The sequence below is a fragment of the Pygocentrus nattereri genome, chromosome 5, assembly GCF_015220715.1.
Source record: "Pygocentrus nattereri isolate fPygNat1 chromosome 5, fPygNat1.pri, whole genome shotgun sequence".
Lineage (NCBI taxonomy): Eukaryota > Metazoa > Chordata > Actinopteri > Characiformes > Serrasalmidae > Pygocentrus > Pygocentrus nattereri.
In genome coordinates, this window is record NC_051215.1 from 37,828,916 (window position 1) to 37,842,181 (window position 13,266).

Consider the following 13,266-nt stretch of genomic DNA (forward strand, 5'->3'; position numbering starts at 1 on the left):
TAATGATATTTCCCTTGTTAAACAGTTATATGCAAAAATTTGGGTGCCACTGGTCAAATTAGTTGTTTTGCTGAAAATAAGTACACATGTTCTATACGTTTTAATGTTAGTTATACTAAAAGAAGGAAAATACTGGCGATTTCTTTTCTTTTTTCTTTTTTTTGTCCATAAATGCCTTATATCATTCAATGAATATTGCAGACAGAATTCATAAATGTTGATTTATTTCAAAATATGAATGAAATCAAACATAAGTACAAACCCATAAAAAAGTAAATACAACATATATAATGGATTAAGCTGCCATCTACATAGAAATGGTCTTCACATTGTTTGGGAGTTACGGGGAAAATATATACATTACAAATGTCCTGAAGCACCTGTGCTATGGATATAACACAGTTAAATGCTTAGTCCAAACACTGCTACTGTGGCTAACATCTTATCAAAGCCAGTACTGTCATTGAATATAAACCTTTGAGGCAGGGGTACAAATGTGTTTTCACAGATAAATGGATGAATGGCCCCTTAAGGTGATGCATATTGGCATATTCTAACATTGTAATTAGGATCTGCATTTTTAAAAAATGCATGTTTACACTTTGCAGCATGAAAAAAGGAATGTGAGATAAAAAGGACAGAAATGAAGTTGTTACCTTTAATTACATAAGAACTGCATTTGCTACAGTTTATTTTTTTCCAAAAGCACCAAACCTACCAGTGGTAAGATGGTAGAGTATAATCTGAATACCTTCTATGATTTAAATTTAGTGTCTGACAGCTCAAATAAAAAAAGATTTTGATACTTCTTAGATATTCCCCATAAAACTTAGTTAGTGTTTGCCTCAGTTTGAAGGCGACTGACAAGCCTGGGGAAGTGAAAGTGAGTTTTAATTACAGGTCAGTCATGTTTGTCTAGAAGGTGGAATATTCACAGTAATGTGACGAGGCAGGATTTACTGCCTTCTTTCTGCACTCATGCTGCATAAATCTGACTCCACACAATTCCACAGTGAACATGGTCTAAATTTAGGCATCACTGCACTGAACTTACAATGACAGAGTTCATTGAGTCTTTTGTTATTGTTAATGCCCACTAGTAGAGTTACTGGTGTAATACCAACTCAATGGCTCTTAAGGCATAAGCTTGTCCACTAACTTCAAAGCCAATCATACATTTAAACAGCTTTTACTAACATTCTTAATCAGCTCCTCTAGCAAAAGTAGCCAGTGTGAGAGAGGCAGAGGTTCATGAGTTGAGAGTTAATGGGTTGCACACATTCATCAGGATTTCCTTGCTGCATTCGAATTAGTTAGATTCTTGCAATTTTTCTACATGACTATATGAAATTCACCAGAGGCATAACCCCCAGAATACTGTGTGCACCCCCTTCCTCTGTAATCCTGAGTGGGCATTATGTTTTCCTGGTCTGTGTGCCTGCAGGCGGCCTGTGTAAAAAAGGACTGGCTTTTTTAATAGCAGCACATTAAATCAGTTGATAGGATAAAATTGGCAGCGGCGTTACAGACGAATTCCATGCACCAATTTTCTTGAGAAATGTTTAGCTCTGGCAGACAGGAATGTATGCTGGTTTTGGAGGTCACGACATGTTTTGTTTATGGCCAGGAATTGCTGTAAACAAGAGACTGCTGTGCCAAACCAAGAGACATTTTTCTTTTTTTGAATGCCCATGTAAAAGTTGTTGTGTTTAAGTGCCTCTTTTGACCAGTGCCCATTTGCCGAAAATATCACACATCAACGCATTACACAGAAAGGGATGCTCATATTTAATAGATTCTTAAAATAACCTCTCTTTTAATGTGAAATGTATTTGGCGTTCTTTTTCTGGCCATGGAAAAGAAAGGCCACTCGCCAAATTTGTGGATGCCGCTCTTCAGCTTAGGTGGGTTAGTTCTCTTTCTACAACAGAACGCAGTAAATAAAGTGCATTGTTCTACTACTAATGACAGGTAGTACAGATTAAAGTCCAATTATGGTAAATCCCTCTCTTTAGATCAAATTACTCTTAATAGTAGGTCTACGTGTAATTAGTTTTTACCTCTAATGATATCAATATTAAGATAAATAGGCTTTTCATTTCTTTGTTCTGTTGTTTAATGTTTACTGTGCTTTGTGAACTTATTGTAAACTAACCTAAACTAGCTGTGCTTGGAACCAAATCTGTGCAAATCTGTCACATGTTTCATTTAACGCTTCATGTGCTGTTATTCCCTATCAGAATCGCTCTGCACACACTGGCTGCTCAATTAGCAGTTTTGCGGATCCAGATGTTTCTTTGCCTACAGAATGATAGGAATAAAAAAAAGAACATTCCCTTCTCTTTTCCCTCGCAGCCTACTTCCAGTAAACCCTATTACGCTCTCTGAAGGAATTCAGAGTAGTTAGGGCCATGTAAGATCCAAGGTCTCTTGGTTTACATTTGTTTAAAAAGTACACCCTGTTGATCAGAGAACAAAAACATGAGAAACTTTTCTCTTACAGAAAACATACAATATTACTTTCACATGCGATATGCAGTGTTACAAAATTTTAAGATATGGATTATTTAAAGATGATTATGAAATGGCGTGGGGAGAATACCAAATGCCTTCAAACTTGTCCTCCTAACAGATACACTACTTTTTGGCCTCAGCTCTGCACCAATGGACATTGTTCACCGATTTCCCTTCCTGTTCTAGGATGTAATGTGAAAAACCTTATGAGTTTGCTCCCAAATCATCAAATACTTCATTCAGTGCTACCTAATTCACTGTAACAGACAGGCAAGGAGCAAACATGACTCCAAAAATATCTCTTTACTGTTTAAAATTGATATAAAACATTGTATATACATATCATACGTATAAAAACCACACTCATACATATATAATTGCACATTGCGCTAACACAGGAGGTGCCTATAGCAGTGGCAGAGACGGTGGGGGCGGACTGGTTTGCCATTTGCCGATTCATGGACAAGGAAGCAAGTTTGGCAGGTTAAGTGCTGGGTCAGCAAGCATGCCAGAGGAGTATATGGTACATATCTGTGGTGGTGGGCTGACAAACTGGCTTGCCATCCAGCTGGCTCCTTAGTTGGTTTGTTGTTTGGCCTTCTTCATTCTGCAGAGACAAAAGACATATACAGTTAGGGTTAAGCTGAAGCCAAATCTCTAAAAAAAAGCAGCAGAGAGCAGCAGAACACAAATAGATTAAAGCTGAGTTGTTGCATATGGACATTTTGGACACAGTTTCTAATGTTTCCTCCTCTCTTGTGCCAAGCTCTGGCTTTTGACAGTGAGTACCAAAATGGAATTAACAAGAGTTTGTTATTACTGAATGAATTCTGAATCAGCATCTTTAAGTGGAATTTGAAGGGAAGCAGGACCATTTAATGGCCTGCCAAACTCTCCACTGGAAAAGCACTTAGATCATGCAGCCAGACTGTGCTTCTGGCCATAGTGTGCAACAAACATGTCATTAGCTTTTACAGGCAGGTTTTTTTTCTGCACAGGTAGTTAATTAAGGAAAAGTATCATGTTTGACGGTGATACAGCTTACAAACCCATTCAGTAGCTGCATAAAAAGCACAGTAAAATCAAACTGCACAAGCTTTGTCTCACATTTAAGAGTCGCATCTGACTGAGCCGTATTGCACAGTGTGTGTCTAGCAGCCTTTCAGACCAATAGAGCCATTGTCGACCTTTAACCATGACTGCTTTGTTGTGCAGACTGGACTGTTCACACCTTCCTGCCTTTTATAAAGGTCTTATGTGTATGGATCACAATCCAATCACACATTAGAAAACATTCAGTCCTGTTGAGCAACAAGATCTGCAATTATGTCTGCACAATCTGCACAATACCTTCTAATAAAATGAAAAATAGGGATTAGCTATTTCACATTTCAACATTTCATACAAAAATGGGTGAGTTACGTCTTATGATTGTGTATCCACCGCACAAATTTTTGATTTATGATCAGAATCAGTAGGAACGTTTTTAAGCCAGGACCACAGTGTGAGAGCATGTTATGCATAAGAAACCTAGGCAAAGGCTGGTAAGCATTAAAACCATGTTCAGCAACCTAAGATATACATATTTCACAGATCCTTTTGAAGAACGAAGCCAGGGTTCATGGCTATAAAGTACATTGGCAAGGGGTTTTCCTGAGCAGTCAGAGAAATGTGAGAAACAGGAAAAGCAAAATAGCGCTGTCTCTTCAGTTACTCTGTTTTAATGTGATGGATCGGCATGAATCTATGACCATTAGGTTAAAGGAACAAAAGCTGCATTTGCAGACATTAAGTCTGACTATATTAAAACAGGCTGATATTTAATTTCATGTTTCTCACAGTTATCTATCCTTAGAGTATTCTTAGAGACTTAGAGATCTAGAAAAAGGAGTCTAGAACATTTCTCCTTACTTTTCAAGAGCATTCTTTAGGTACTGCTGCAGCCATTTCGTCTCAGGGTTAATGCACACTTCTTTGTTGTTCTTCAGTTTAGCACTGTGAGAAAAATAGACCAGAAAATGGTTAAACGTCTGATTAAAAGACATTCACCCACACCACTCAAGACACCTCACTACATAGCCCACTTGATTATTATGTGTCTTTTTAAAACGTTTGGTCACCCATTGTGAAGGAATTCTGAATGCAGCACAAAAGAAACGCCATGGTCAGCGTTAACCACACAATGACATGCAGCAAAACAAGCATGAAGGAACTCAGTGAAAAGCTGGCTGGAGCTCACTGAAGCAGTTCTTATTCTTTAGTTTCTCTTTCATAAAGAGTGATACATCCTTAGAGCCTGTTATTGTTTCTTACTGTTTTTCTCTTCATTCACTTGCAGGTCTTGACAAATTGTCAGATTGTGATCTCTCACCCTTATGCCATTAGCAAGCACTATGGATTTGCCAAATGGTTTGTCAGATTGCTGCAAAAGGAGAACCATGTATTTTTCTTGGTTACTCTGAGGTTAACCACTTGCATTTATATATGCAAAAAAATAAACTCTTACCCATTAAACTAACATGTATATCAAGTAAGCCCTAAATTTATGTCTACTCCTGTGTTAAAGATTGCATAGGTGATTTTGGGCCTGAAGAAAATGTTTGGTTTGTTGGTTTTAGCTCTAGTTTAGCACAACTTTAAACAAGAAAGCAATTAGCCTTCAATCTCTAACTCAGTAACTGACCTCTGTTATTTTGGAATGTATAGGCTTAAGCTGTTGAGCTATTTATGCACCTTCTCAGTGACCACAATGTTTTATTGCCCATGGTTACAAGGCCATGCTTAAATTCCCCACTTAACCCCATGCTTCAAAGTCTAAAAATTGATTTGAAGGTCACACGTGTTCAAAGGGCTCATATCATGGAAAACTTTTATCAAAGGGAATAGCTTAATGTGGTTTACAAACACTGTTAAAAATGTAAAGCATTCTGTTCATATGTGGAACCAAAGCTTGTTTTGAATTTGTTGTTTTTGAAATATCACAAATATCTTCACATTTATGTATATCCATTCAGCCTACAACCCCTCTTATTCACACTGAAGTTATAAGAAGTGTTTCAGCCTGGATTGTTTTTTAAATGAGGCACAATACAGGGCAGCCAATTAGAACAGAGATAATTTACACATATTAGCCTTAAAGGCACAGTAACAGAAACAGCCTGTTTAGTCCTTATGAATCAATAGAGTACAGAAAATGTGTACTAATACATTAGGATACTTTTGGTACACAAAACCACATAAATGTTATAAGAGGACATTTGTGGAAAGTTATGGGCTTTTTAAATCCAATTAAAATCAAGCTTTTCTTAGTAACATTAAAACTTCTTAAACCTCCTTAAATCTAAGGTTTTTCTATACTAAGGCTTATTATTCAGTAACTACAGGAACTTGCAAACTGCCTGAGCTCTTCTTAGGCTATACAAGTGTTTAATAAAACTTTGAGCTTGCTGGTGGGTCCTGGCCATTTAAGGGGTTAACAGAAAAACAGAAAAACAGCCTTATCTTAGATGCTTATCCAACATTGTGCCATATTAATGCACCATAATGATGCTGTACATTATAAGGTTATAGTTATCTATGACTTAAAGATGCCCTCTAATGTGATAGTTGTGTATCCAGACCTGGCATTTGCCTCTCTGTTTTGATTTTGCCAGCAGGGGTTAAGTAAGGCAGGCCTGTGGACAGCAGGTAGTAATTACTTCACAGCAAGTGAAGGCCAACAGAAAAAGCCTAGCATATAATGTTACCAGCTTCACTCATCAGAACGGTTTTAAGGTATCAATGATCTGGGAGTTTGGAGTGCTACTTCTGATCTGTTCTCTGGGGATTTCCACTATGATTGTGTTGGCTACTTTTGTGTGCATAGGTGAGTGTGTCCAGCTGTTCACTACAATCTTTAAATCAAAGGTTCCTAAATGTTTTAAATGTGCAGGTCTAGGTAAAACCTTTATATAGATTTTGTATAGAACTTTTTCATGTTTTAAGTTGTTTTTGTTTATGTTTTCTTCAAAAAAAGAATCTAGTAAAATGTTCTGTAGATAATACAGTGTTTCTTCTATGGCTCTGCTTCAGAAAACCCATTTTGGCACCTCAGGTTTTAAGTGCTTTGGTGAGTTACAGACTTGTGAAATGTTGTTTTGCATTACATAACTGCCTGTTAATTTGTTGTATAGTTTGTGGTATTTTTGAATGCAAAAACACTAAGAATGCTGCTTATTACTGGCTGTCTGAGGCTCTAAACTCAACTCACATGGAAACGTGGACGAAGTATGACTCTCAACAGCAGGCAAAGCTATAATGTGTGAGAAGCTTTATCAGGCACAATAGGTGAGAAAGCACTTCAAGGAGAACTCCATTTTGGACCCCTATGATGTCTTCCTGTACGAAACAAAACTGCATCCAAGCCTAGAAGCCCCCCCACACACACACACACCTCCCCGTAGCATTTCCTCTGCATGTGCCTAATTGTGAGAGTTGGACCCAGAGCATAAAGCCTGACAGGGGAGGCCTGTTTTGCATCTATTCAGAGTTCCTTCACCAGTGGGAGATTGATGGTGTGAAATGATGGGTAGAGGATTTCAGTAAGACCCCCCCCAAGAAGTAGTGCTGCGTCAGGATAGACGAAGCTGTGAGAAAGACACTGCAGAAGATACTCACATGACTTGGAAGGGGCAGTTGGGTGTGTGGACAAACTTAAGCTCGCGAATGTTCCTCTGTGGGACTGTGTTGACTGTAGAGCGGCACCAGCACCTCTCTACCAGACTGATGGGCTTGGCTGTATGAGAAGAACAGAAGACCACATTATAAATAGAACATGCATCAGTGAAAAAAATAATGCTTTGAATTTGCATTACAGTTAGTTACATAACATGAAAATGTTACATCAACATGATTCTTACCAAAAAAGTAAACTAAAAGACTGTAATTATGCTGCTGACACATATTTATCTTGTTCAGCTGACTCATATATTTGTACCATGTAAAATAAAAGCCATGCAGCTTAACGGTCTATTACTGCATTGACTCCCTCTTGTTGCGCATGTTATTATGATGTCTAAATAGACCTATTTTGTCCTCTAAGTGAGATCCAAAGCAGATGTGTTCAATCAAACTGTTGCTAAGCAAAACACCCATTTTAGATCAGATTCAGCTTTGCAATTTTTCATTTCATTACGCAAGCCAAGCTTTTTATCCTCCATTATTTTTCCTCCAATATCAAATGGCATAAAAATTTACATGTAAAATTTTGTTAGTAGCAATACATTTAGAATTCATTTAGAATTCTAGACCATGAGGAACAATGCAAAACACAAGAAACAGCAGCTCGGGCAGTGCTATAAAAAGGAGTACATGCAGAAACCCATTTTAGAACTGAACCATTAATCAATGAATCACTGGTGCGCTTGAACATGTTTGCACATGTGATTTGACTTCAGTCACATTTATACATGTTTATTGTGCAATCCACATATGCACTGCTTTGTCTATGTATTTTGTATTAGTGAGAATATGCATCCAAATGTAGATTGGGCAGTAAAATGGAAAACAGAATCTTTTTCAACTTATGAAAAACACAAGTGCAAACTACTGCACCTTATAAAGAAGACATGGGGTAAAAAAGGACAAAATAAAGCAATAAATAAATGCACTGCTACACTAATTAGTCCTGAAAACTTTTAGCTCAACCCAAACACGAGCAGTAATTGGAGCCATTAATCTCACTGCTGTGCTTTCCTAACTTCAGCTGCCACATTACTGCAGTGTGAACATGGAGTGGACAGACATCTGGACAAAAGGAGGTTTCGTCACCATGCTTCCTATATAGTGCGTTACATTTAATGTTTTTGCGCCCAAGTGCAGTAAAAGTCAAATAGTAGAGCATTTGGGATTCAGCCTGTTTAAACCTCGAAGGCTTCCCCGCGCAGAACCCCCAACATTTCATCCATGAGCAGTTGTGTTTTCGGCACGCAGCCTAAGCGGACATCGCCCACTCACAGAGCCCCGAGGGTGAGAAGTACCTGCGAGCTCCATGTTAGAAGGGTTTAGAACATGCCAGGTAGTCTATCTCTATTGTTATGGTAAAGAGGGGACCACACAGCCCCCCCCTCTCCACGCTCTGGCCCATTGAAGTGCAGCTTGGCGCTGCCTGTCCTCTTTTGGTTTTACCTCCTAATTTGTGGCTAATTAAATGGAAACAAAGAAAGTGACAAATACACACATTAAGCAGCGGCATGCCGCACTGCTGAGCGCACGTTTCTAACGGACAAACGCGGCACAGAGACCGTTAGAGCGTAAAAAGTGCAGAACTATGTTGAATCAAATCCAAAAAAGAGTAGGCAAATGGTTCAAATTGTCTTATCAGGGCTTGAAATGCAAAACAGGCAACCTCAGGCTTGTACAGATGGCATTTTGCGTTAACATGTAAATGAGCCTGCACGAAAATAATGACTCAGCTGCGCAAGTAGTGCAATGATCATACAGCCTATGGAAGCTTGCAGTAACAGAAGCCTTTGCAAAGTAATCAAATGCCACTTTGCATTAAAACCACGACGTAGTCCAGCTAACGCAACCAAACCCCATCGCCTCTGTGAGCTGTTGCTCCTGCGCTCATATCAGAATCAGAAGAAAGCATCGCAGAATCTGTACACAGCGCGAGGAATCTGCAAACAAAATCACACATTTTTCAAACATCCCACGCGCATCTCGGTCCCGTAGAGAAGCAGCGAAAAGCAGCTCACCGTCCGAAATCGTCCCGTAGACGGCCACCGCGACGAGCGCTGCCACTAGAACAGCTTTCAGCTCCATGCTGTAGCGCGTGTGTGAGAGCGTGTGTGTGTGTGTCGAGATCCGCAGAGCGCACTGTGGAGGCGCTGTGCGCGCTGCCCTTAAATCCGGGACCACTTGGACAAAAGGGGGATGATCCCTCCGTAATCTATGCGCTCCTGCCATTACAAACACACTCTGTTAAAACTGCCTTGGCCCCGTGTCAAAACACATAAAGGGACGTTTTTAGACGTCGATCAAGACAGGGGACATCCTCCAACCCCTTCTGATTTTATTATTATTCTCAATTAAATATTTTTTTCTTGCACACGTGTTGCTCTTCTGTATCAGACTGTGTGGCCACAGAATGGAACAGATCTTTGGAAAGAGGGAAGCAGGAAGGATGAGTGTTGCACGTGTTCACTCGTGCACTATTTAATAAAAAGGTGCCAAAAAGGGATCTCCATATGAGAACCTCTTTTAGCTCCCCAAATAAGCATTCAGCGCATGGTGGTTGTAAATAGCAAGCTTAGTAAATGAGATGTGTGAGTGTGAAGAACATTCTGACCTCCATACAATGTAAAGGTTCTATACAGATGGAAAGTTTGTGGAACCAAATGAAGAACCATCGAGGAGCCCTTTTTTATTACCTATGCCACAGGTGTTAAGTTATCCAGTATTTTCTCTCCTCAAACTCTGCGCCTAGTAAGAAGTAAGGGTTAAACATTGTCCCTTGCTGTGGTAAACTGAGCAAATGGGTTTTCAGACAAATGTGCTAGAACACAAAAAACCCTTAAAAATTTCCCTTAAAAAGAAAAAAAGTAAAAGAGTTTTTTATTGGGCTAGAACTTTCCATTAAGCCCTCCAGTTTAATCTGAGCGGAGTGGTGATGAGTGGGGAGGCCAGGGTTGGGGGATTAGGATGTATAACAGGACACAGATGCGAGTTCTGTTTCCAGGAGTGGGACTTCTAGTGTGCCAAAGCCTTTTCTCTGACAATTAAACTGGGGTGGAGAGATGAGGACAGGAAAGGAAAGCGTGTTGCCCAGATCAGAGCTTTCTCTTCACACAGATGAGCCGTCTGCTCACTGGCCCATGCTCACCCTTCCCACTGAAGTTCTGAAGAGCATTTGCATGCATTTAATGGTTGTTAAAGTTGGTTTTGCTGCAGACTGCTTTACAGCCAATCAAACCAAAATATAAAAGCCAAGTGCAAGCTTTGAAATACAGATTCTAAAATGGTTCTTGGCTTTGAGGTACATTTCTAGGAAGGTCTTTTCTGTGGTGTTGGACCTAACTTTAAAAATGTTCTCCACCCTCACATTTCATCTTAAGAACCATCCATAGGTAGGTTCTTTGGTGAACCAAAAGTTCTTTCATTGCTCCAAAGAACCCTTTTGGCACCTTTATTTTGAAGAGTGTTGCCTGGGAGGCTTGATTACAGCATGGATTTTGTGTACCTTGGTATCACTGTCAGAGTTTCCACTTTGATCAGCTGTTTTAAGAGGAAAGAAAGGCTGTTTCTTAATGTCCATTTTAGCTTCTTCTTGGTTTGTATTTCCTGAAGCTTTACACAGACTTCATTGGCTTTAAAGTCCCTGAGCTCTCGGCTTTCCTCCCTTCAAAAGCCCCTGCCGAATGCAGATGTCGTTTTACAAGGTGGCACTAGTGGGAGAGTTCACACCAGACCTGAGATTCTGCAGGCACATTCCCAGTTGGCCTCGGATAACAAGAGCGAGCTGGAGAGTGAAGGCGAGTGCAGGGGAGGCAAGGGCGATATGGAGGGACAACAGGGAGTGGATTCCAGATATTGAATTGGTGAGACAGATTCAGAGAAGAGGCACATGTGTGATGCTTGGTTCTGATGTTGAACAGTACAGACATTCTCTTGTCTGTACATTTGTTCTGAAGCCTCACAGATCACTAGCTTCTGTAGAATACTGTCAGTCAAAAAAACCAGCCATATGTTGACCCAGACAAAGTGAGCTGTGTATTATCACACCAGCAGTTTTTGCAGAGTGCATCATATCGTGACTAGTAAAGATTCAGTTGTAAACAGTTGAAGTTTATGATTTCTGTAAACTATTTTGTATTTTTGTGTGTATATATGGTTCATGAAATATGTTTTACACTACAATAATCCAGAGTGTGATGCAATACTCTTTAGACTGATAATAATTTGTTCCAAGATTATAGGTCATCAGTTATTGGAGGATAGTTTTGCAAGAGCGTATAGAAAAATATGGAATATTAGCTTGTATTATTTTAACTGATCCAATATGTGGTCTGTGCTCAATACAAAACTTTTGCCTTTGTGCTGTAATGAGAGTTATGTGACTGTGAATGATTGTTCTTCTTCTCTTCCTTGTCTCTTGTGGATGCGGGTGTTTACAACATGATCATCGATGTGATGCAAGACAAGCTTCGAAGAAATCTGACAAACAGTGTATTGTATTATATAACTTGGTGAAAGTAGGCTTTAAAAGTTCAAGAAAAATCAGTGCTGTATTATGATTAATATTTATTAGAGAAGTTTATTAGAGAAATGAAAATGTGTTTTATATTATGTCTGCTGCTATTCTTTTCAAAAACACATTCTATCCCAAATTGTTACAATTAGACATGCAGCATTTTGGAACAAAATTTTTCATTCCACAGAATGAAAGAGCACAAATGTCCCACAGTCCCTACAGCGGAGGAGACTTATATTAATAAACTCTTTAATTGCAAATTTGAATGTTATTATTATCCTGCCTGGCTCTCACTTACTCTGTGTAAAACACCCCCAACCATGTCTAATAAACAGAGCAGGGCCTATATAGTCCAGTCCATCATCTGTGCACTTCTATAAGAAGCTGAAATATAAGAATGCAGAAGATTTGCTGTGATAAACTGGTAGTGGCCATGTGACAAGCCTGTAGCAGACGATGAAAAGTCATAGCCCCTGTGAAAATAATAGATTGTTTTCCCCCTAATGGTGCCTGGTGTGTGTTTGCATTTGCTTTTCAAAACAATCCTCTGATTTATTATCCAAACACAACTTTGAAAGGTAATACACATATTAAACAGTCCCAGTGAAAGGCACTTACACCACGTGTAACCACCACTTTCTTTTGAAATGCCATGTTCTGCTGGGCTATTATGTGACATACTGCAGCGCAGCATGTTTTAATGGTAGTGATTTGCATTATAATGCAAATGTGCTCTTTGTATGGAGACCGTGAGGGTTAACATTATATAGAGTTAAAAAACGTTTAAAATGGACGCAAAACTGGGTTGAGTAAATAAAAGATTGTATATTTTTTATTTTCCAAATGAATGAAATGCAGATGACAAATCTTTGCCCTCCAGGTTCCCTTGGGTCATCAATGCATTTCAAATGAGCTCTGAAGAAAGCATCAATCAAAGTCATGGTAATGTGATGCTCATTGGGCATTCCTGGATTAAAGCTCATTAAGTGCTCTGGTTATCATCTGCCTGTAATGAGGGAAATGCCATTTACAGTGAAGTGTGAGGCCAGTCTCAGATCATTCTGCTGTCCCTCTAAGTCTGATGGGTCTTGCTGAGCAGCACTCCTGAGATAAGTAAACATAGGGCCAAAGGGAGCAGAGGGGATGGAGGTGTTATCAGTGACGCTAGCGGAAGCCTGGTGAGCCTTTGCTCAGCCCTGCTGACTCCATGCCCCCCTGGGAACCCGCAGAGTGATGGAGCGCCTCTCCGATCTGCTGGGGTTCCAGACCGCAGAGCAGCAGGCCCGGGCTTCTCCAAATCAAAATACTCGGCTCTAGTGCTCACACTGAGGGTTTAAGAAAGCAAGCTTTTCTGTTCCCTTTCTGTTTGCAATCAAACATTTAGATAATTACAGTACAAAAAACATTGAGATAACCCAAGAGCTTTTCACTCTGCAATCAGTGAAACCTTTTTTAGTACAGTTCTTGGGAACATCCACAGAGCAGCTTTTTGACTGTTTCATTTCCTGACTCTGACTTTC

General features: G+C 39.6%; 1 protein-coding gene across 1 annotated transcript; it reads right to left on the reverse strand.

Annotated features, from left to right (window-relative positions):
• Window positions 1–207: 207 nt before the first annotated feature.
• Window positions 208–9,404, reverse strand: cxcl12a (chemokine (C-X-C motif) ligand 12a (stromal cell-derived factor 1)). The gene is made up of 4 exons (XM_017723828.2): window positions 9,252–9,404; window positions 7,171–7,288; window positions 4,426–4,509; window positions 208–3,121 (listed from the first exon to the last, which is right to left on the reverse strand). Exons 1-4 carry the CDS (start codon window positions 9,316–9,318, stop codon window positions 3,091–3,093), a joined length of 300 nt encoding a protein of 99 aa, XP_017579317.1. The 5' UTR covers window positions 9,319–9,404; the 3' UTR covers window positions 208–3,090.
• Window positions 9,405–13,266: the final 3,862 nt, after the last annotated feature.